General features: G+C 37.3%; 1 protein-coding gene across 1 annotated transcript; it reads right to left on the bottom strand.

The window, feature by feature from the left end:
• Positions 1 to 3,041: 3,041 nt before the first annotated feature.
• Positions 3,042 to 21,534, bottom strand: cop1 (COP1 E3 ubiquitin ligase). Its single transcript, XM_051698741.1, has 20 exons — positions 20,916 to 21,534; positions 20,351 to 20,410; positions 20,156 to 20,253; positions 19,850 to 19,914; positions 17,614 to 17,733; positions 17,454 to 17,522; positions 17,288 to 17,347; positions 13,770 to 13,861; positions 12,510 to 12,567; positions 12,288 to 12,402; positions 10,550 to 10,685; positions 8,723 to 8,866; positions 8,506 to 8,614; positions 7,745 to 7,826; positions 7,521 to 7,637; positions 7,287 to 7,404; positions 5,892 to 6,016; positions 5,145 to 5,305; positions 4,388 to 4,432; positions 3,042 to 4,203 (listed from the first exon to the last, which is right to left on the bottom strand). Exons 1-20 carry the CDS (start codon positions 21,188 to 21,190, stop codon positions 4,186 to 4,188), a joined length of 2,067 nt encoding a protein of 688 aa, XP_051554701.1. The 5' UTR covers positions 21,191 to 21,534; the 3' UTR covers positions 3,042 to 4,185.
• Between the last annotated feature and the right edge of the window lie 2,635 nt (positions 21,535 to 24,169).

Here is a 24,169-nt window from a genome sequence, read left to right as displayed (position 1 = left end):
CCTGAGGTATGCATTTAAGGGTTAAATAAACTAAATGCAAAAGAGAAGCATTTTCACAAGTGGGCTCTGACTTTTGAACCCCACAGTAAATATATTTAATCAACAATTGGATTGAGATCCTTAGAGCCCAAGTTCTGTGCAGCCAAGCAATAATGTTGCTATGGAAAATCACAGCTCATGCACAGAGTGCTAAAAGAGCTCAGTCTCAGAATAGAAGACTTTCTGAGGAGAAATAAGACTTTGGAATCAAGAATTTGTGACCCTTATCTTTTACAGTAGCCAAGTTTTACATCCACATACATCAAGCTTGTTTTAGCATATATCACTAAAATAGTCAAACAACAGAAAATAGGATTAATTTAATGACCGCATTTTACATATATCATTGCATACAGCTGAGAATAACCATCTTTAAACAACAGAGAATTGCCTTTGACTTTAAATAGTCCGATAACACTACATTGTTTAATCTCCAATCTGCTTGTCAGAGATAAAGCAAGGAGGCATTTTATTGTCGTCCTGATTCTTTGTATTCTTATTATGATGCTCTCAGGCAGAATGTGGTGTCGTGGTAATGGAATGAGATTCAATCTCACCTCTATTCAGACTGACGGGCATTTTTATGTTTGTAATTTATGAACTGTTGTACGGAGCTTCATGGAACACCGCTCCTAAATTAGTCCATTGTTTAGCATTCATGACTACGACAAGCATAAACCTTTAATGGTTTTAGTCTTAAGAGAAAAAGAAAGCTTCTTAGAGCTATACCCTATGACCGGCAAGACTGAATTCTTGATTTGATTCACACATACAGTACTTTGTTAAAAGTTTTTATAGATCCCTTTCATAGACCAAGGGTCATTGTTTGGTACTATTGAACTCCTATTGACTGCCATTGTATACTAGGGAAAATCTTAAAACAGATTTATAATCTATAACTTGGGCAGGAACAACCCAGTCAGGTGCATGTCCGGTCTGGTCCATATTGATCGACTGATAGAAATGCTGAGAACAGTGGTTCTGTATTTCCACCGTGTGCTAGTTAGTTCTCTTTTATCCAGTAATGAGTGTTCCTGGACATATAAATGGCATGGCATTGTTTTAAAGGGAAAGTTTACCCAAAAGACTCAGAATGGTGATTGAGGCTTACATCCTGACTAACATCTCCTTTTGTTTTCCATGTAAAAAAGAAAAGAAAAAAGAAAAAAGAAAGCCATTCAGGTTTGGAACATCATGATTTCTTCAAAGAAGAATCCAATTGCTGATTTCTTTCTCCTTCCATTGCATCCTCTCAGCTGTGCACTAATGAAGTTTTCTTACTGTGAGGCACTAGAGAGTTCCTTCTTACTAAACTCTCTACATCAAAGCAACCCTTAAGAGACCCCTAAAACCTTGGGGTCCTCCACACAAAAGAAACCTTGGAAAAGAGCAACAACAACATAGATACAAAAGCATCTATGTACCATGCATTACGTTTTATACAACATTAATGCATAATATAATTATATGACTATGAAGCATGATGTACGTTTTAAAGTGCAAAACAAATAAATAGTCATAGTAATCTATAATGATAATTTACAACTGAAATGTCTGTTTTTTTTTGTTTGTTTTTTTTTAAGACAGGCAATAAATGTACCATATCTGGTCAATATCTTATTAAACCTGCCCTTTAAACAGTTTGTTAGATTTTCAGTTGGCCTATACCTTCATCATTTCAGATTTAAGAATTTCAAATTTAATTTCCATTCAAGAACATTCGTTTTCCCAGAATGAAAGCCATTAATTTCTCATTTATAAAAATGAAAAGTGAGTCACTACTTCCATACGTGGTCCTTTAGCAACAATTACAGCCATAAGTTTTCTTGGGTACGTTGGGTTTGAGATTCAGACAGCACATTCATCAGAGCAGATTTGCTTCACCTGCCAAGTTAGATGGAGAGTGCCAGTAAAGAGTCATTTTCAGGTAGCCTAATCCCTATTTTCAATTGGACTCTAAAGTCTGAGCTCTGAGCCATTACAGAACACAAACTTTTCAAGCCATGTGCATTTATTGCTGTGTGCTTTGGTCATTAACTTGTTAGACAATTAATCACTGGGTGACTTGTTCTTCTCATGGATTTCCCTATATTTGGTTCCATCCATGTTGTCCTTGATGGCGACAAGCCTTGTGGTTCTTCTAGCTTATACAAGCAGCCTAACAGCATAATGCTGCTACCACCATGCTTCATGGCAGGGATGCCTTATCAGGGTGGTGGGCTGCATTTGTTTGCTCCAAACATAGCATTTAGTTGGCAGTTTCCTTCTAGTCATTCTCTCAGATTTGAAGAAACCCACAACACAAACTGATCTAATTATGTCTGCTAGACTTAGACAGAATGTTACTGCAAGAATGCATACTGACTACTGATGAGTTCCTAAAGATGAGTTGAGACAGTGGAGTTGGTATTGACTAATAATTTAAACTGCATGGCCACAAATATGTGGACACTCCCTTCTAATTAGCAGGTTTGGCTTTTTCAATTTCATAAAGCCAGACAATGTCTTTAGACATTTTCAGTTGAGTCATAACTCTTTTGTTCCAGCACGATAATGTCCCTGTGCACAAAGCAAAGTTCCATTAAGAAATGATTTACTGTGTCTGAAAATTACTGGTGTGGAAGAACTTGTTTGGCCTGCACAAAGCCCAGACCAACTTCCTATTAATGCCTATGGTTTTGAAATTAAATAATCAACTAGCACATATGTGTGGCGTACAAGTATCCGCATACTTTTGTTGATGTAGAGTAGAAGTGAAATGACTACAGCCTGAACAAAGACCTGAGTGAAGAAGGAAGTGACTGATTTTCCTTATGTACCCTGATATTGTACACTCTCAATACATTCTGGTGCAGAATGTATTTACGCCATCGAATGAGGTCAGCAATGAATAAATAACAGGGTACGTCTACAACTTCCCAATATATATATATATTACTAAGAAAGGTATGAAAATCAAGCCAGACATGTTCTGTATTTTCCAGTCAGAAAGACACCGTCTGTAACCAATGAAAAAAAAAAAAACAATGCTCATTTATTCATTCAAATAAATGTGTTAAATTGGGTAAATTAACAATTAGAATTACTGGGATGCAAGAGGACTTATGAATAAAGCTCAAAACCTAAAGGCTATTGGTTCGAATGTTCTCACAATTTCTATAAATTATTAAAATAAATAACACTTGTACAAGAACTCAAATGTGAGAGAGCAGCAATGTCATGGGTGATCTTAAATAAACCCAATAAAGTATACATAGTGTCATTAGGCTTTTGATGAGTTATATTTTAGTCCACAAGTTTGGAAATTTGTGAGCATGCAAAACCTTTGCCCATGAATGAAAGCAATTTTGTCATGACATTACTGAAAGACAGCAAAATATCAGATCTTGACATTAATTTTACAACTTCAATACGTGGCATCCTGAGGAGAATCTCGTGCAAAGGTTGTTTGATGAGTAGAAGACTTTGTTGGACATACAATTTCCAAGTAACACCAAATTATGAGTACATTATGTATACTTTAAAATACCCTTGATATAAGCATGTCCACTTAACCAACACAAAAGCTAAAAAGGTCCAGTAATTCCATTTGGGGAGAATATTGGAATATGCCAAGGCTTATAAATATATTATGGATAAACAGACACAGTGTATGAAAAAAAATAAAAATTAATGGATACAACAGGCTCAAAAGAATCAAAGACTGCTAATTTATACAACAAAAAGTATTGTGTTATGGTCTTGTGCTTTGGCCTTAAATGTCTCATAGCTCTTTCTCTGGCAAGAACTACCTCTAGTAAAGGTTTAAAATGAGTCTCATTTGAGAATGATTCTTTCCCTCCACATGTTAAGATGTTTAGTTATTCACCAATAACTTTGTTACCTTTATTAAACAACTTAATAATAATAAAAAAAGTTCCTGTTAGCACAAACAAGTCCTCATCTCAACATTTCACATACAGCGATAGTATGACAACGCAGAATGATCAAGTCTTTTAAAAATATAATGCTGATAAAAACCAGTTCTGCTGGTTTTCTTCTCAGAAATGTTTGCTTCAGTTCTCCCAAGCATTAGTGCCCTTGTATCAAACTGTCAGCGAAGCAACAGTTCTTTAGAAGGTTCCGACGACTGATTCAAGTGGACCTTCAGGCTAGCTCAAGTACCTGTTAGAAAAGGGAAAAAATATTTATATGTCCAATTTGTGCTTAGCATCAATTTATGTTTCTGTGGAAAAACTATGAATACAATCTTCATTAATGGAGTGAATCTTCCTGCCTTGATAGCAGCTCTCGGCAGTAAATATCAACGTTGGCAAAACTACTTTGATTGTCATTCAGTACTACACACCTTGATTGTTCCTTGACTGTTGGCTGCAATCAGCACATTTGACTCCTATGAATCAAAAACAGAAAATGAAAGCATTTTAGGGCATCGACAAAGCATGCAAAACACTATTTAGATGAATCACAGGCAGGAATGTGGACTGAAAGAAATTATTTGTTACTCCAGAATCAAAATCTTTGAATATGTTACATAATTCTGGTGATGATACGGATGCTAAAGATGCCACGTTTCATAAATGTTCACAAAATAGATTACATTTTATGTCCAAGTAATTTATGTAAGGATGAGAAAGCCAGTTAATTAAGACCAAGACACTGAGCAGAAATTCTGTTTAGTCAGCACTTTGATTTTGCTCATAATTATTGTCTTTTTTTTTTTCTCAGGGAAATGTCAAGTGTAAAAGGTACTTAATACACATACACAAGAGATCTGAAAACTGGTGTAATTTTTAGGTGTGGGTTTTATTAGATAAATATGGCAGGGCCACTAAAATCCATATGTTCCATTTTCAATATGTCAGACCTGACCCTCCTCCTAAAGAGCAAAGCAAAAGTCACAGACTGGAAGATGGCTTTTTAGTAGTGCCTTTTGCAAAACATGCTGTTTGAGATGGTGAAACAAAACATGCACTCCTACATATGGAATCCAACCCACAGTGTCCTAGATAGGTCTTTCCTTTAATGGTCTACTGTTAGTTAACTCTAATTTCTTCTGTCAAATGTAAGCACAAGAAACAAGACAAAATAAGGCCAAATCATACCCCATCAGGTAGTGCTCGCCAGCACACTGCACTGACAAATTCATTGGTGTCGTCCTCTTTTTTGTCCTTGTCCAGGACACTCTTCACAGTGTCAAACTTGAAAGTCAGCAGCGTCTTGGAGAGCCCCTTGTAGTACAGGTAGAGAGAGTTGTTTTCACTTCCTGCGGGGTGATAACATGAAATATGAACATGAATTTGTTTTTAACAAATTAAAAAAAATAATTCCATTGTCTTTTCTTCAAAATTTTCTTAATCCTTAAAGATGATACGTGTTATTTTTTTCTGTTAAAATGCTTTCTCCTATCCCAGCTTAATGTGCAGAAGCAATCTTTAGCATGCCATTTGTAGGCTGATTTCCTTAAAAAGTGTAAACACTGAGGCTCTTTGATGCCATCAAAACATTGCTCTTGTGAGCGTCCCGACAAGCCAGACAAAGCAACACTGGCTCAACCAATGGAATTAATTTGGGGCTGAGTATTCAGGAAATCTGTTTGAAAACAATCTGTATCCAAGTTTGTTTGGTAATGCTAGTGGCGCAGAAATTACACACTCAGCTTTAATAAATGTATTCAAATGATAATGAACTATTAGAGGTACTGGTACTTTTTCATCATACTGTTAAGCTTTAATTACAAACTGACTTTGAAACTCTCCTGTGCTAGAAAACCTCTGGAACATTGAAAAAAACAAAAAAAAAAACCTTTTTTTTTACCCTTCTAAAGGGAGGCGATAGCTAAACCCACTCACCACATGCTACATAGTCTCCATTAGATGCCAGACCCACAAAGTTCTTCTCGTTGATGTGGCCTTTGAAGGAGCGCAAGCAATGGGGCTTGTTCACATTCCAGAGTTTAAGCTGGCTGTCTGTTGAGCTGTGGAGATGTCATGCTTGGACTTAGATATTTGAATTTCAAGACAATTTAGCTATGAAGTAACTTCACATTGACTAAAGCCCCGTACACATGCAGCGACTTCCAACGACAAAGCGAAATGATCCCATTCAATTTCAGTTAGAGCTGGTGACTTCCGGTGTCACGAGTGGCAGTGACCTCTGGCGACTAGATGTGGGTGTGGGGAGTGACACAAAAAGGTTGAGAAAAGTTTAACTTTATGCAAATGAGGACTGACAACCAATAGGAGTGAAGACGGTGTTCAGTGGAGCTCACGTCATCCGTCTCTTTTGAGGTAATGGAGTCGAGTGCAGGCAAGACAGAGGAGAAATTATAGTCTCTGGGAGCGATTTCACTGTTCTATATAATTTGTCTAACCACATACATGGATATAATAAAAAATGATATGTGGAAATGAAAATGTTGGCAGTCTGAGTGAGTTTGATTCATACTGATAGTCAGTTCATCTTGTTAATGATCTGATGCAATGAGCACTGCTGCAGTTCATATTAAAACACTCTCCCTGCAGAATGTAAATTTTCTGAGACAGGATAACTGATTATTTGTCAAATTAGAATGACGTTTTAGAAATTGTTGGCAGTCTGAGTGAGTTTGATTCAGATTTTGTACATTGATAGATCGTTAATCTGGTTAATGATTAAATGCACTGAGCACAGCTGTAGTATATATAACAACACTCTCCACATCAGAATGTAATTTTTTTGCGACAAGAAAACAAATTCCATGTCAAATTAAAACAATATCTTATTATTACCAGCAATATATCTAATCTGTGATCACATTTTTTAAAGATATGACTGGGATGTTCAGTCCACCAATAACTTCAGAGCAACAGCAGGAGATATGCCCATGAGTGACTTCATAGTACAGAGAATAGCGACATCAAACGATTAAGTCGCTGCATGTGTGTACGGGACTTAATACACACAAGGCATTAAAGGCGTAGTTCACCCAAAAATGAAAATCTGTAATTTACTCACCCTCATGTTGTTCCAAACTCATATGACTTCAATATGTTAGGCACAATGACAACCTCAGTCAACATTAATTCTATATGGAAAAAAGATGCAATGAAAGTAAACAGTGACTAAGGATAACATTCCTAACATATCCAAGTCATAAGGTTTTGGGTGAGTAAATGACAGAATTTTAATTTTTGGGTGAAATATCCCTGTAATATTCCATTGATAAAAAAAAAAGTGAGCATAGAAAATGTGCAGTGTTCACATACGCAGACACAATCTCTTCTCCATTGACAAACTTAGCATAGGACACTGCTTTCCTGTGGCCTTTAAATACCATGATGGGCTGCTTAGTGTTTCTCAGGTCATAGTAGTGCACGCAGTGGTCTGAAAAAGATTAAGCATGAGCCAAAAAGTTTTAAAATTTCCAAGGAAGTTAAACGTTTAACAGATAAATTCAAATGAATTATGCATGTATTGTTCCATAGGAAACAACATTGTACCTGCACAACCAAAGGCAAGGTGATATCGAGAGGTTGGACTGAATTTGACACAGCATACATTGGCCTTCGCTTCAATGCTGGCTACTGAATTATCCAGGTTGGTGGACCACAACTTAACTGTAGAAAAAAGGGCTTATTCATTATTATTAATAAAAGTAAATATCTGTAAGAATCACTGATCAAACAAAGTTTCTCAACCCCGAACAGTTCTGTTGAAGAAATACCTTTTGCGTCATCTGATCCCGATGCTAAGAGCTTAGGATCCATAAGGTTGAAATCCACACTCCAACATCGCTTTTCATGCTCCTGTGTAAATATTTGAGAGTAAAAACGCAAAACAATAACAAATTCAAGGTCAGTATACAACTTAGATTGAAGATGAAGCGAGTAATTTTTTCTGTGTTAAAGTGTTTTCTTCTATCCCAGCTTAATATTCAGAGACAACTATAAGTAAACCATACGTAGGCTGATTTCCCCAAAAGGTGTAACAATATCTAAACATTGCACTGTGTTTAAGCATACCGACCAGCACAACGTAACAACACAATGGGATGAGTTTGGAGCAGAACTATCTGCATGTCAAACCAATGGAAGACGAGAAGAGAGTTCATTAAACCTGTGTTGTAAATAGTCAAAAAGCAATTCCAGAGCAGAAATTACACACTTCTTCTTCATGTCTATAGCAATCGCAAAAGTCTTGTTTTAAAGTGCCAGGACCAAGTGAAAAAAAATAAATGAAAAGTCACAAGCATTATAACAAATGAGCTAAAGTACCAGATTATTACCAATCCAAGACATTCCAATGAAAAATGCATAGGTGTCAAAAAAATTTCATGATTCTGCAGAAGACACCAGAGTTTCTTTATTAAATTGTAGAAGTACTTCTTTAAAAGGCAGTTTGGAGTACTGAAAGAGGTAAAGGAATTCAAGAAATGCCAATGTCAAAGTCAAAGGTGTACGGCCGAAGGCCGACACACAAGGGTACCTGGTACACCTTTGACCTCTGCCCTGTGAACCCATCCCAAAGAATGACAGTCCCTTCATAGTCACTGCTCGCCAACAGATTTTTGTGGTAGCTACTCCAGCTGATACAGCTGGCGGAGAAAGAGACAAAGAAAGAAGTTGACAGTCCGTTGTATATATCACTGCATAATACACCAAGAACATAAAGGCCAACCCCTGATTTCAAGCACATTTTATACCTAATTTTAGAGTTACATGTCATCTCGTTGACAGGATAATGAATGTCCACGGCATCCTGGATCACAGTTCCATACTCAAACACTTTAATTTTCTTAGTGACACCGGCAATGGCAAAGTAATCACAGTCGCGGTCAAACTCAATGCTGCAAAAGAGGGAAAGAGGAGACAGAACAAGTGTTAAAACAGCGAGTTCTTCTGACTGTGCATGCTCATTATCTGCTCTGACTCCACTCTAATATGCACACAGAGAGCTGAGAGCTGTAATGCAGCTAAATGGCCAGGCAGGTGATCAGAGCAAAGAACAGTGGGTTTGGAGATGATAATCTGCATAAATATGTATTTTTATACTGCAGGTGCAAAGAGCTGAGCAAGGTTCTTTGGATGGTTGTGAATTTGTGTAATCTTTATGAATATTATATAAAACATGGGAATTGCATTATATTTCTGCCAGTAATTATATTTATAATCCAACACCCATGTTAAGAAGTGTAAACAACACCATATTTAAATTTTTCAGGGTTCCCACACTTTTTGACCAATGAATTTCCATGACATTTCCATGAGCTTTCCTGACTTTTAAATATCATTTAGAATCAGATCGATTTGCTAATGAATCATTCAGACTGATTTGTGAACCGGTTTGACCAATTCATCGAAAAATAAATAAATAAATAATAATAATTAAAAAAAAAAAAAAAAAAAAACTGACTGAAATGATTAACTCACAGATCCTATCACTATGACTCACAGGATTTACTCTACACTAAGGCAATATTAAGCCAATAAAATATCTTACAGCTAAGCATAACTAGTAAATGTTTATTTAAAGGGATAGTTCACCCAAAAAAGAAAATTCTTTCATTATTTACTCACCCTCATGATATCCCAGGTGTGTATGACTTTATTTCTGGGATATCATGAGGGTGAGTTAAAAAATTAGAGAAGTTTCATTTTTGGGAGAACTATCCCTTTAAAGCTGAAGTATGCAATTTCTGAGCCACCAAACAGAATTGCAAATATAAACTTTGTTTTGAAAACAGCATTCTGAATATGCCCTCTGTCTGCCGTTGGTCAAACAAAGAGATAGTCCCACCCCCAACTCACACCATAGGTTGAGTAACATTGTTGGGGCAGGTCCAAGCAGGCCACCCAAAACAAACAAAGCGCCACAGAAAGACAGTGCTTACAGTTCTGAGAAAATTAACCTATGAATGGCTTACTTATAGTTGTCTCTGTATATTAAGCTGGGATAGGAGAAGGTATTTTAACACCTAAGTTAAATATTTCAGCTATAAACCTGAAATTTCCTTGACTTTTCCAGACCTGGAAAACACAATATTAAAATGTTTCCAGTAACTTAATATTTCCAGGTTTTAATTTATTTAATTTATAGAGGTCAGGTAAAGGTCAGGAGTTGGGGGCATCGATCGCATTAGCAGCACCATGGTTCAATATAACAGAGCATGTACGTTAACCCATGGCTCTATTCAATACGACATTTCTGTAAAAAACAAAATACAATAAAAAAAGTGGCCAAAAAAAAAAAAAAAAAAATGTCAGAGTGCATTTCTTCAAACATTGTGGATCATACATTAAAGCAAACTATATATGTGGTCAATCTCATATTTCAAACAGGACACAGTTTCAGGCTTTGGAAAATAGATGGTACTTAAAACACCCAATCACAACCTATACTATTTAGTGATACAACACTACCCTCTGCTGGTTGCAGTAGGATAACATTTGAACTTGGTCACACTAATAGGTAACCTGAAATTCCACAACATGTGGCCTTAACAACTAAAATAAAGCTTTAGCAACCTTACCTGGACACAATACTGGAGCCATTATAGAGGTCACTAGCATAAGAGAGGGTGGCCAGAGGCCTTACAGAGTTGTAACGGGTGAATTTGGATAGACACTCCATGAAGTCATCCAGTTGGTTAACAGTCCTGCTGTCATCTATTTAAGATGGAGAAAAGCAATTGAGTGATTGAACTTGGGAAGAATATTACACAGATTTGTATAAATAATACTTTTTGTAAGACACTTTTTGTCAGGGGCGGATTTAGGCATGAGCGACATGCCACACAGACAAGTGTGCACCCTGAAGTCCACCAGTCATCTCATTTGCAACCACCCACCACAACTTTTGTTAGATCTGTACTGATGCATTGGTCAATTAACCAACAATGTGATGTCATAGATACAACGCATAAAGATCAACATTATACTTTTTTAAGATGCACTTTTCTTTTAACCCTATGATATTCATCTAGCTTTATAAGTGCTAAATATGCTTCTCATGTGGGACACGGATGTGCGCTGAATGATTGAAGATGCGCTCCGCTCTATCCTTTTGCACGCGAGTCAAGAGGGCTGCAGGACCGGTGACAGGATCGTGCGGAGCAGCTCACATGCACAATTAAATCAGGCTTCCCAGAATATGGTGGCACATGCAACACATTTGAATTCTGCATGAGAATTTTTGCTTTTAAAGTGCTTTGGAACAATTCAACCATGTCAAACAGCTTCAGGGCAGCGATATTCTGAACAGACTTGCTTGACTATTGTAGAGATGACAAATTGTCACTGTAGTGTTTACCTCTTTCCACAAAGCAATGAGCTGTCATCAAACGATTAATGATCACTTGTGTGTGTGACTTTATTTTTCTGTATTATTTTTTCAATAACTGAAGTATCTTATTTTGTTGTGGATGTCCCAATGTGGACACTGGATCTGCACTTTTCAGAGAGCTCAATGAAATATTCAAATTATATTTTGGTTGCTTTTTTGACATAATAAAGGTAATTGATTGTGTAAAATATGCGCATAATATTGTAAATTCGATCGCAGGCCCCTGAATCTAATCAAATCTAAATCGTATTGTGGCAGACTTTGAGGTATCGGCAAACATCGGATCGCTGGCTAAGAGAATCGATACAAGAACGTATCGTGATGAAACTGGCGATTTACACCCCTAGTAAGACATTATTCAGACATTACCAAGAATTAAAAAAAAAAAAAAAAACACTGTATTAGGCCTTATACAGTGGGGTCCAAAAGTCTAAGACCACAATTTTGCAAACTTTTTTTTAATTTAAAATATTTTTATTCCAGATTATTTTGTCAACATACCAATTTGAGTGAAAGGTTGGATTGAAAAACTGACATGAATTTCAGAATTTCTTAGCATGCACTCGAGCTGGCATGGACTCCACAGGTTTGTGCAAAATTGAATGATCCATGTTATCCCAGCATGATTTAACAATGTTGCAAAGAGCAACTTGTGTTCTTCAACAGAAGCAAAGTATTCTTGTTAACATGGTCAATGTCACAAATTTACTTGCATTTCATTAATGACCTAGAAATATCGCAGAATCTTATTTTATTTTTTTAATGTCATAACGTTCTTTTTAAATCAATCTATGTCAATAAAAAAAATAAATACTCCCAGATTTTCAACGGGGTCTCAGAATTGTCAAATTCATTGTAAATATGCTACGGTATATGCTATTTCAAAAGTAATACTACTTCGGAAAGCAACAAGAAAACCAACCAACCCGTTATTCGAGACATCCTATTGGAGAAATAACACTGCTCTAGATCCTCAAAGTGTGCTGTGAGTCTCTTTCGCCGTGACGCCAGAGTGCTGTTGTACCAAGTTTGTCTTTTACCCTAAAAATAAAAACATGAATTACAACAGAATACAGTGAATATTAGCATTACTAGATAGGATATGAACCAGCTGTAGTGGTGAAAGAAAGGTATTTGCTTATATTTACCTGAGAGCTTCCACCAAAAGGGGGCGGAATGTATTCTGTGGGGTCTATTATGCTACTGCTGGAGAAAGAAAAAAAATATATAGATTTTTTTTAATGGAAAAAAAATGGCATAAATACACATCTCTAATGCCAGTGTAGTTAAATGGAAAACAGGGTAACATTTTGCATAGTCCTTGAACAGCCTCCATAGGAAAACAATGTGAATTAGTTAAGGATCAAGTTAAGGCTGGGCGATATCTAAGAACTATGTTTACAATATTTGTATAAAAAACATATTGCGATATCCGATTACATCATCAACCCCGAACGAGGGATAAGTGAATGTTCCTGCCTAATTGAGCTTGCTTAGAAAAATTAATTAATTGTTGAAACACATAAAACCAAAAGATATTTCTAAAGTCAAATTGCACTTCAAACGAAACGAAAAAGCAATTAAAATAATGAAGTGGTCAAAAAAATGCATATAACCACCCTTTCATTTGCTTATGAGATTGAATATGACTAGGCTACATTTTAATATCTAAAGACAATTATAAATGTAAACAATAATAATGATGATGATAATAATATTATTTGAAATATAAATAAATGTTAAGTTCAAGGTGGACATGTTTTTTGCATTATTTTATTATTTAATCACACGTGTAAAGGCTATTTACAAAGTGAACCTGCAGAGTTGCGTTCACAATGCATGTTAAGTGCAAATAGCGCCTTGGAAATAAAGCAAACTAAACTTCGAGCACCTCCAGAGATAGTCTGAGGTAATTTGCAGCATTCTCCTAGATGACACTATTCTTGCAAACTTTTCAGATTACTAAAACAGAAAAGATGTGTGTGTTCCACGAGACACGCTCCCGCTGCACGCCTCTGAACAAACAGCGCACCAGAGATGCGCAATCATGGCTTTTCTTTCGACTGCTCTTTAAAATATAATTAATTGTGTGTCTTCAAGTGCCTGTCTTTGTGTCTAACAGCATTATTCCAAGACGTCTTACAGTTTGCCCACCACAGTGACTGGTAGGCAAGCAAAATTGCCCGCCATGCACCTATTATAAGCTCCCCGCATTTGATGGGTGCTAATACCCTGCACTGCTATTTAACATATATTGCTGTTGATCAACGAATGTCAATGAGTGTCGCAATCGGCATCAGGATATTTGTCAGATATAATCGATATCCCATTACATCATCCTATCACCCAGCACTAGATCAAGTACAGTCAGGCAGTGATGACTTAATGTGAAATGTGCTTGGTCTTACCTGGGTGCAGGAGAGGGAGCCTCAAACTGTGGGACAGTACTGTCCAAGTTGGGGTCCATGTCACTCACTGGTGAGTACATACCACTCATTTCCTTAAAAGGAAAAGCATACAGTTGAATTCAGAAGTTTACATACACTTAGGTTGAAGTCATTAAAACTCAATTTGTATCCACTCCACAGATTTAATATTAACAAACTATAGTTTTGGCACATCTCATTTCATTTAGGACATCTACTTTGTGCATGACACAAGTAATTTTCCCAACAATTGTTTACAGACAGATTGCTTCACTTTTAATTGACTACATCACAATTCCAGTGGGTCAGAAGTTTACATACACTAGTTAACTGTGCCTTTAAGCAGCTTGGAAAATTCCAGAAAATGATGTCAAGCCTTTAGACAATTAGCCAATTAGTTTCTGATAGGAGGTGTACTAAATTGGAGGTGTACCTGTGGATGTATTTTAAGGCCTACCTTCAAACTCAGTGCCTCTTTGCTTGACATCATGGGAAAATCAAAAGAAATTTGCCAAGACCTCACAAAAAAAATTGTGGACCTCCACAAGTCTGGTTCATCCTTGGGAGCAATTTCCAAACACCAGAAGGTACCACATTCATCTGTACAAACAATAGTACGCAAGTATAAACACCATGGGACCACGCAGCATCAAACCACTCAGTAAGGAGACGCATTCTGTCTCCTTGAGATTAACGTAGTTTGGTGCGAAAAGTGCAAATCAATCCCAGAACAACAGTAAGGGACCTTGTGAAGCCACTGTTCCAAAACCGCCATAAAAAAGCCAGACTACAGTTTGCAAGTGCACATGGGGACAAAGATCGTACTTTTTGGAGAAATGTCCTCTGGTTTGATGAAACAAAAATTGAACTGTTTGGCCATAATGACCATCGTTATGTTTGGAGGAAAAAGGGTGAGGCTTGCAAGCCGAAGAACACCATCCCGACCATGAAACATGGGGGTGAAAGCATCATGTTGTGGGGGTGCTTTGCTGCAGGAGTGACTGGTGCACTTCACAAAATAGATGGTATCATGAGGAAGAAAAATTATGTGGATATATTGAAGCAATATCTCAAGACATCAGCCAGGAAGTTAAAGCTCAGTCGCAAATGGGTCTTCATAATGGACAATGACCCCAAGCATACCTCCAAAGTTGTGGCAAAATGGCTTAAGGACAACAAAGTCAAGGTATTGGAGTTGCCATCACAAAGCCCTGACCTCAATCCGATAGGAAATTTGTGGGTAGAACTGAAAAAGCATGTGCGAGCAAGGAGGCCTACAAACCTGACCCACTTACACCAGTTCTGTCTTGAGGAACGGGCCAAAATTCAAGCAACTTATTGTGAGAAGCTTGTGGAAGGCTACCCAAAAAGTTTGACCCAAGTTAAACAATTTAAAGGCAATGCTACCAAATACTAGCAAATTGTATGTAAACTTCTGACCCACTGGGAATGTGATGAAAGAAATAAAAGCTGAAATAAATCATTTGCTCTACTATTATTCTGACATTTCACATTCTTAATATAAAGTAGTGATCCTAAATGACCTAAGACAGGGAATGTTTTCTATGATTAAATGTCAGGAATTGTGAAAAACTGAGTTTAAATGTATTTGGCTAAGGTGTATGTAAACTTCTTACTTCAACTATTTAAGTTATACTATTTATAACTTTATATAAAAAGTGAGAAAAATATGTTTTGAGAAAATGTCATAATTAGAGTAAAACCCCTATTTTAAACTGAAGAGGTATCTTAATAGGTACAGTTGTGATCAAAAGTTTGCATACCCTTGGAGAATGCAATAAAATTCTTTACCATTTTTAAAGAAAACATGAGTGAGCAGGCATAACACATTTCTTTTATTTCTTATGGAATTAATTTTCAACTGTAGGTTATAACAGAAAGGCACAATCATAAAAAACCATGGCAACAAAGAAAAAAATGAAATGACCCCTGTTCAAAATTCTGCATACCCTTAGTTATTAATACTGTGTATTGCCTCCTTTAGCAACAATGACAGTGTGCAGTCTTTTGTAATAGTTGTCTATGAGGCCCCAAATTCTTGCAGGTGGTATAGCTGCCCATTCGTCTTGGCAAAATGCCTCCAGGTCATGCAAAGTCTTTGGTCGTCTTGCATGAACCGCACGTTTGAGATCTCCCCAGAGTGGCTTGATGATATTAAGGTCAGGAGACTGTGATGGCCACTCCAGAACCTTCATCTTTTTCTGCTGTAACCACTGGAGGGTCAACTTGGCCTTGTGCTTAGGGTCACTGTCCTGCTGGAAAGTCCAAGAGCGTCCCATATGCAGCTTTCTTGCAGAAGAATACAAATTGTCTGCCAGTATTTTCTGATAACATGCTGCATTCATTTGCCATCAATTTTCACAACATTCCCCGTGCCTTTAGAGCTGACACCCCCCCAAAATATCAGTGAGCCACCACCATGTTTCACAGTGGGGATGATATTCTTTTCACTATAGGCCTTGTTGACCCCTCTCCAAACATAACGCTTATGGTTGTGACCATAAAGCTCTATTTTGGTCTCGTCACTCCAAATTACAGTGTGCCAGAAGCTGTGAGGCATGTCAAGGTGTTGTTGGGCATATTGCAACCGGGCATTTTTGTGGCATTGGCGCAGTAAAGGCTTCTTTCTGGCAACTCGACCATGCAGCTAATTTTTGTCCAAGTATCGTTGTATTGTGCTCATTGAAACAACCACACTGTCTTTTTCCAGAGCAGCCTGTATTTCTCCTGAGGTTACCTGTGGGTTTTTCTTTGTATCCCGAACAATTCTTCTGGCAATTGTGGCTGAAATCTTTCTTGGTCTACCTAACCTTGGCTTGGTATCAAGAGATCCCTGAATTTTCCACTTCTTAATAAGTTATTGAACAGTACTGACTGGCATTTTCAAGGCTTTGGATATCTTTTTATATCCTTTTCCATCTTTATAAAGTTCCATTACCTTGTTACGCAGGTCTTTTGACAGTTCTTTTCTGCTCCCCATGGCTCAGTATCTAGCCTGCTCATTGCATCCACGTGAGCGCTAACAAACTTATTGACACTAATTGCAATTTTAAAAGCCACAGGTGTGGGAAATTAAATTTTAATTGCCATTTAAACCTGTGTGTGTCACCTTGTGTGTATGTAACAAGGCCAAACATTCAAGGGTATGTAAACTTTTGATCAGGGCCATTAGGGTGATTTCTGTTATCATTATGATTTAAAAAGGAGCCAAACAACTATGTGATAATAAATGGCTTCATATGATCACTATCCTTAAATAAAAGACATGATCAGTCATATTTTCAAAATCAATGCCAAAATTTCACAATTTCTGCCAGGGTATGCAAACATTTGAGCACAACTGTACCTCAAAAGAGAATCAGAATTAGAATCAGCTTTACTGCCAAGTATGCTTGGCAATAAAGAGGTAACTCAATATCTCTGTGCTAGGCAACAGAGATCCCTTCAATGACAATTCTTGGGCTCCATAATAAACTGACCTCAACTCTTTTGATATCCTCTTCTAAACAGTTAAGTTCTTTTTGTAACTGTTCCAGTTGCTGAAGAAGTAAAAACAGGGAAACGTTATGACTTAACAATCTCAACCTACTGCTGTCAACAGCTGTGCATTATTGTACATTTTATAAATAGATGTGGAGGTTCGACCTCTCTTTTATTTCGTCTGGCTTCTTTCAGGAATTCCATTAAGATTTGCCGCTGAGCAGCTTGTGATTCCTGTGGAAAGATATCACTGAAAGTTCAGAAACGGGACAAGACAAGGCATTTCTTCCCCGTAATATGATACATTATCAAATAGTGTACGAACCGCCTCTAGTTGTTTCTTTTTTTGCAACAGATACTCTAATATGTAGTTTACGTTTGCCAAATCCATGTTCTCTTGATCTGCGCCAAGAACATCCTGGAAAACCTGCCATTTGGTTCCATTCTGTAAACAGCACATAAAATATAAAACATGGACAGTAAGACATACACTGCCAGTAAAAAGTTTCAACACACCCACATATTAATATTACCATTTCCACATTTTAGAGTACTGGTCATCAAAACTATGAAATAACACAAATGGAAGAATGGGAATTACAGTTGAAGACAGAAGTTTAGATGCACCTTAGCCAAATACATTTAAACTCAGTTTTTCACAATTCCTGACAATTAATCATAGAAAACATTCCCTGTCTTAGGTGAGTTAGCATCACTACTTTATTTTAAGAATGTGAAATGTCAGAATAATAGTAGAGAGAATTAATTATTTCAGCTTTTATTTCTTTCGTCACATTCCCAGTGGGTCAGAAGTTTACATACACTTTGTTAGTATTTGGTAGCATTGCCTTTAAATCGTTTAACTTGGGTCAGACATTTTGTGTAGCCTTCCACATGCTTCTCACAATAAGTTGCTGGAATTTTGGCCCATTCCTCAAGACAAAACTGGTGCGAGTCAGGTTTGTAGGCCTCCTTGCTCGCACATGCTTTTTCAGATCTGCCCACAAATTTTCTATCGGATTGAGGTCAGGGTTTTGTGATGGCCACTCCAATACCTTGACTTTGTGGTCCTTAAGCCATTTTGCCACAATTCTGGAGGTATGCTAAGGGTTATTGTCCATTTGCAAGACCCATTTGCGACCGAGCTTAAACTTCCTGGCTGATGTCTTGAGATGTTGCTTCAATATATCCACATAATTTTCCTTCCTCATGATACCATCTATTTTGTGAAGTGCACCAGTCCCTCCTGCAGCAAAGCACCCCCACAACATGATGCTGCCACCCCCATGCTTCACGATTGGGATCGTGTTCTTCGGCATGCAAACCTCAACCTTTTTCCTCCAAACATAACGATGGTCATTATGGCCAAACAGTTACATTTTTGTTTCATCAGACCAGAGGACATTTCTCCAAAAAAGTACGATCTTTGTCCCAATGTGCACTTGCAAACTGTAGTCTGGCTTTTTTATGATGGTTTTGGAGCAGTGGCTTCTTGCTTACTGAGCAGCCTTTCAGGTTATTTCAATACAGGACTTGTTTTACTTTGGATATAGATACTTGTCTACCTGTTTCCTCCAGCATCTTCACAAGGTCCTTTGCTGTTGTTCTGGGATTGATTTGCACTTTTCGCACCGAAATACGTTCATCTCTAGTAGACATAATGCATCTTCTTCCTGAGCGGTATGATGGCTGTGTGGTCCCATGGTGTTTATACTTGCATACTATTGTTTGTACAGATGAACGTGGTACCTTCAGGCATTTGAAAATTGCTCCCAAGGATGAATCAGATCTGTGGATGTCCACAATTTATTTTCTGAGGACTTGGCTGATTTCTTTTGATTTTCCCATGATGTCAAGCAAAGATGCACTGAGTTTGAAGATAGGCCTTAAAATACATCTACAGGTACACCTCCAATTCAGTACACCTCCTATAAGAAGCTAACTGGCTAACTGTCTGAAGGCTTGACATCATTTTCTGGAATTTTCCAAGCTGCTTAAAGGCACAGTTAACTTAGAGTATGTACATTTCTGACCCACTGGAATTGTGATATAGCCATTTAAAAGTGAAACAATCTGTCTGTAAACAAATGTTGGAAGAATTACTCATGTCATGCACAAAGTAGATGTCCTAAACGACTTGCCAAAACTATAGTTTGCTAATATTATATCTGTGGAGTGGTCAAAAAATTAGTTTTAATGACTTCAACCTAAGTGTATGTAAACTTCTGACTTCAACTTTATGTAGTGTACAAAAAATCTTAAACAAATAAAGTAGCCACCCTTTTCCAAGATTACAGTTCTGCACACTTTGGGCATTGTGAACTGCTTTTTCTTCACTATTCAACTCATTTATATATATATATATATATATATATATATATATATATATATATATATATATATATATATATATATAAACATATTCCAAGCATTCAATTCTCAAACATAAATCTTCAGACCAAAGATGATGATTTTAAGATCATGAAATGTATATTTGTACACATCAAATTACTGTCTTGTATTGTTGTCTCTCATAAAAAAAAAGAGAAGAGTGCACTTACAGGGTGATCCCGTTTCAGACGCTTCTCCTCAGATCTTTGTTTCTGTTTTAGGATCAGTTCATTCACTGCAACATGTCAGATAAACAGTTTTATAAACCAACCAAATGTCTTTTTGATTATAGGAACATACAATATACTAGTCAAGTCAAGAGATATTAATTTGTATAGCGCTTTTTAAAATGCACTTCATTTCAAAGCAGCTTTACAGAAACTAATAAGTGTTCCTAAAAAGTCTTAGTGATGATGTTGCTAAAATTATAGAAAAGCAAAAAAGACAACAATTGACATGCTTTACAATATACATACCTAAGAAGTTGGGGTAGAGCTGATCCACATTGTCAATAATATAATTACATTTTGGGCATCTGTTGCTGTCCTCTAAACTTTGTCTTATACATTTATAACTAGAAAGGAGGAATTAAGACATAATGGAACGATCAAAGGCTGCAAATGGGCTAAAAAATGCAACAAAAACGTTTTTAAAAAACAAGTGCTTCTCACCAGAAACTGTGGCCACACTTTGTCATGTGAGCTTCCTCTATCATTTCAAAACATATGGGGCTGTTAAAAAAAAAAGAAAAAAAAAAAAGAAGAAAAAGGTAAAGAAAAACAAGACATGCAGGACTTACTTCCCTTTTCCAACACATCACCAAAAAAGCTAAGGTTTGACAGTTCCCATATATTTGCAAAATCTTGATTCTGAAAACTGTAGTTGTTGTTATAAATAAGAAAGCATAACCTCTCATAGATACAATAATAATACAAATGTCAGGCTATTGACTTGTAATCTTTTGTAATCAATGTCAGGCGGGTGTGTTAACTAAGCAAGTTCTAACCTTTCAACCTTGTTTCTGATTATTAGTTAGCGTTATACGAGCAAAGGATCAAATGGAGAGTAATCACAGGCTTTTGCCAAATAAACATGCAAGATTTTACTCAAAACTATACATATTAACATTTAGAATCATTATCCAATGGATTTAGTTGAAAAGAGCTTGAAGAGGTTATAATGTGGCAGTAAATATTATCGCTCTGCAGCCTCACCAAGGAGAGTGAATCCACTTACCACACAAAATCATTACTCTTATCTTCATACGGATTGATCAGACCGTTATAATAGGGTCTTTTCCTGCTCGACGAACCCAGTCGAGCGCTCTGTCCCTCGGCTCCCGATCCCAGAGTTCGAGAGGACACCCCGTTACCGGAGCTGTTGCCGTTCTGAGAACCGCTGCTGCTGCTGTTCGCCCCACCGGCGCCGCTGCTGCTGCTTGTGCTCCCAGTGCTCGTCCCGGGAACGGACACTGGCACACCACCAGACTGCTGCTGGCGAGCGCTTGACATGATGGAAGCCGCTTGTGCACGTCGGAAGGCCGGGACTGAAGCTACAGTAAAGCTGAGGGGGTTCACCGCATCCGGGCGGCTATGGGAGCTACGCTAACCAGCTAAAGCGACACGGATCAGAGAAAAGAGATCGGAACTTCCACCAAGCGCGCTTCTAGCACTGATTGGCGCTTTTCTAAACACAACTTAGGCGGTTCTTGTGCATGTACGTGCTGTGTATTGAGTCTGTGCGATGCAAATGTGAATATGACACTCCGCAGACATTTGTTGACAATTTTGAGGGCTTTCGAAATTTTCTGTCTGCAGGATGTTAACGCGAGAACTTCCCCAACTGGAAAGTTTACGTGACTTAGAGATAACCGCCATCTACTGGTTTGGAGTAAAACTGTACGTATTAATCGCAACTATTTTTGAAGGTTCTCCCAAACAGTGGTTGGCTAGTGTGCAGTGGAACGTAAGATTGTGATAGAAATGTCAATGCTGAATTAAATTAAATAAATTAATGTAATTATATTTTGAAAGACTACCATTATTTAAAAGGATAGTTCACCCACAAATGAAAATTCTCTCATTATTTACTCATCTGCTTACCATCCCAGATGTGTATGACAGACTTTCTTTGGCTGTGTTCACACCGCAGCTGAAAGTGGCTTAAATCAGATTTTTTTAACTCACATTTGATGCAGATCTGTTAATTGGATGACCATGTGAACAGCCAAAAGCACTTTGAATCTGACATTTTCAAATCCGATTTCATATGTGGAAATAAATCTGATACATATCTATTCTTCAGTGTGAACAGCCAGGTCAGATTTAATGTGAATTTTTACGTCAATCTAACTCAACATTCATAATCTGTGCACTTGATTTGCCGCATATAAAGGCACGTTATGGTTTAAAACTTTTGATTGGGAGTCATATAGTTTCTAGTTAATGCATTCATTTTTTTTATTATTATTATTATTTTTTTTTTTAAAGGAAATACAAGAAAACGAAAGACTTAACAGCTAGGTTCAGCAATTCGTTTGGACTACACGTAGTAAAATATGTGCATGAAACTATGCAGCGATAGATTTATGTAAGTGCTCGACAGTATGTCACTTGCGCAGAATACATAGTTTCTATATTTCTCAAACTGCATAAAAATGTGAACCCTTTCGAAAATCAAGAGTTCATCGCAAACTTGCTGCAAATTAGCCACTGATAATTTTCACATGCAAATGAGCTTTGCGGCATAGGACAAATTGTCCATTGTTGCCAAAGGTTTGTCAGAGGTCCACCATACTACCGGCAAAGATTTGTAAACTTCTGGCACACATTTGCGGTGAATCAAAAGCTCATTTGCATGTGAAAATAAGGAACGGCAAATTTGCTGCAAGTTTGCGGCTAGTTTAGATTTTTTTTTAAGGGAATGCAAGCAAGTCAGTGGAAATCTGAAATAATTATAGACTACAATTCTTCTTATCTTACATACACAGTATACAGTGTGTATACACACTGGCTATGTTCCTGCTGTCCTTCGATTTTATGGTGTTTTGCTCTTTAAGTAATATTACAATCTGATAATTAAACTGCAGCATACATTAAATGCAAATGACTTTACTTAAAAATGCTTTATCCATCAAGACGGTCTTTCGCCATCACTTGCTAACATATTATTAGAATAAGTGTCCTAACCCCCCTCCCCCAAAACTTGCGGAAATTTGTCCATTGTTGCCAAAGGTTCACCACTACCGGTGAAGAGCTGCAAACTTCTGGCAAACATTTGCAGCGAATAACAAGCCTATTTGCATGTGAAAATAATGAGCAACAAATTTGCAGCAAGTTTGCGGCTAGTTTAGATTTTTTGCCGACCAGTAGGTCTATCTGATATGGGCTATATTTAAAATGACACGTGAACAACCTTACAAAACAAAAAAAGTCACACTAAAGAAGGCACACTGTCTGATCAAGTCTGATGAAGAGGATGTATCTCGAAACGTCACTTTTTCAGTTATCAGTCCACAGCCCTATATGCAACAACCACCCTCTTTGATCCAGACTTTGTTTGAGAACATGCCAGATCAGAAGCTACTTCAGCTTCTGATCTGGCATACTTCTACATCTACTTCACTCACTATGTGACTCCCACTCCATCCAAAATATCTCCTCTGATCTTCTACCATCCTCTGTTATCAATACATGTTTGACCAGAGGCTTTGTCCCATCAGACTTTAAGATCTTTAAGTTTGTGTAACCTCACTATTAAAGAACCAAATGGACCACTCTGAGACGTTAGGAAAATTTATCAGCTGGCCTTCTTCCTAACTTTCATCCCTGCTGAAAAGACCAGCTGTGACCAGCATGATTTTCCATGCTGTTCCAAGGTGGTCTAGTTTCAATCCTTCTCACAACAGTATTGAAAATGATCATTCTTGACTTATTTGATCCCTAACAATTGGACATAATATCTGGTCACTCTCTTTTGTCGGTCAGGGTGTTTTTGCTTATCTATGTACTGATTCTACAGGGTCTAAAGTATTTGCTGCATTCAACTCTGTCAACCACTAACTGCTTATCATTATGCTAATAGAGATCGTGATTGCATGAAGTCAGATGAAAAGGATTCCAGTATCTATTTTGCTCAGGTTTCTACACTGACCACCAATTAGTTATCATCAGACTTAAGAGATTATTTCTATTGTAAAATGCAGCTTATAACTTCTTCCTATGAAACAGTTAACCAGTTTCTAGACACCAAGTCTAGAAATTCCTATAGGGCCTCAACTGAGCAATGAATTCTAAACTTTTATGGCGATCACGTGACCTGTCCTCAACAATGCAGCATTAATTTAGGAGCTCTGCTCTCAACTCAGTTTTCACAGTTTATTCAAGTGGCTAGATGAACACACTCCATTGATCTTTGAACGAGATGTCCCTACATGCTAAAATAACCTACCTGAGAGAAGAAGAGCGGCCTCTGTCAAAGAAAAAGTTTAA

This window comes from Myxocyprinus asiaticus, chromosome 5 (assembly GCF_019703515.2).
Source record: "Myxocyprinus asiaticus isolate MX2 ecotype Aquarium Trade chromosome 5, UBuf_Myxa_2, whole genome shotgun sequence".
NCBI lineage: Eukaryota > Metazoa > Chordata > Actinopteri > Cypriniformes > Catostomidae > Myxocyprinus > Myxocyprinus asiaticus.
Note: the sequence above shows the minus strand (reverse complement) of the source record. Positions and strands in the feature narration are given on the sequence as shown.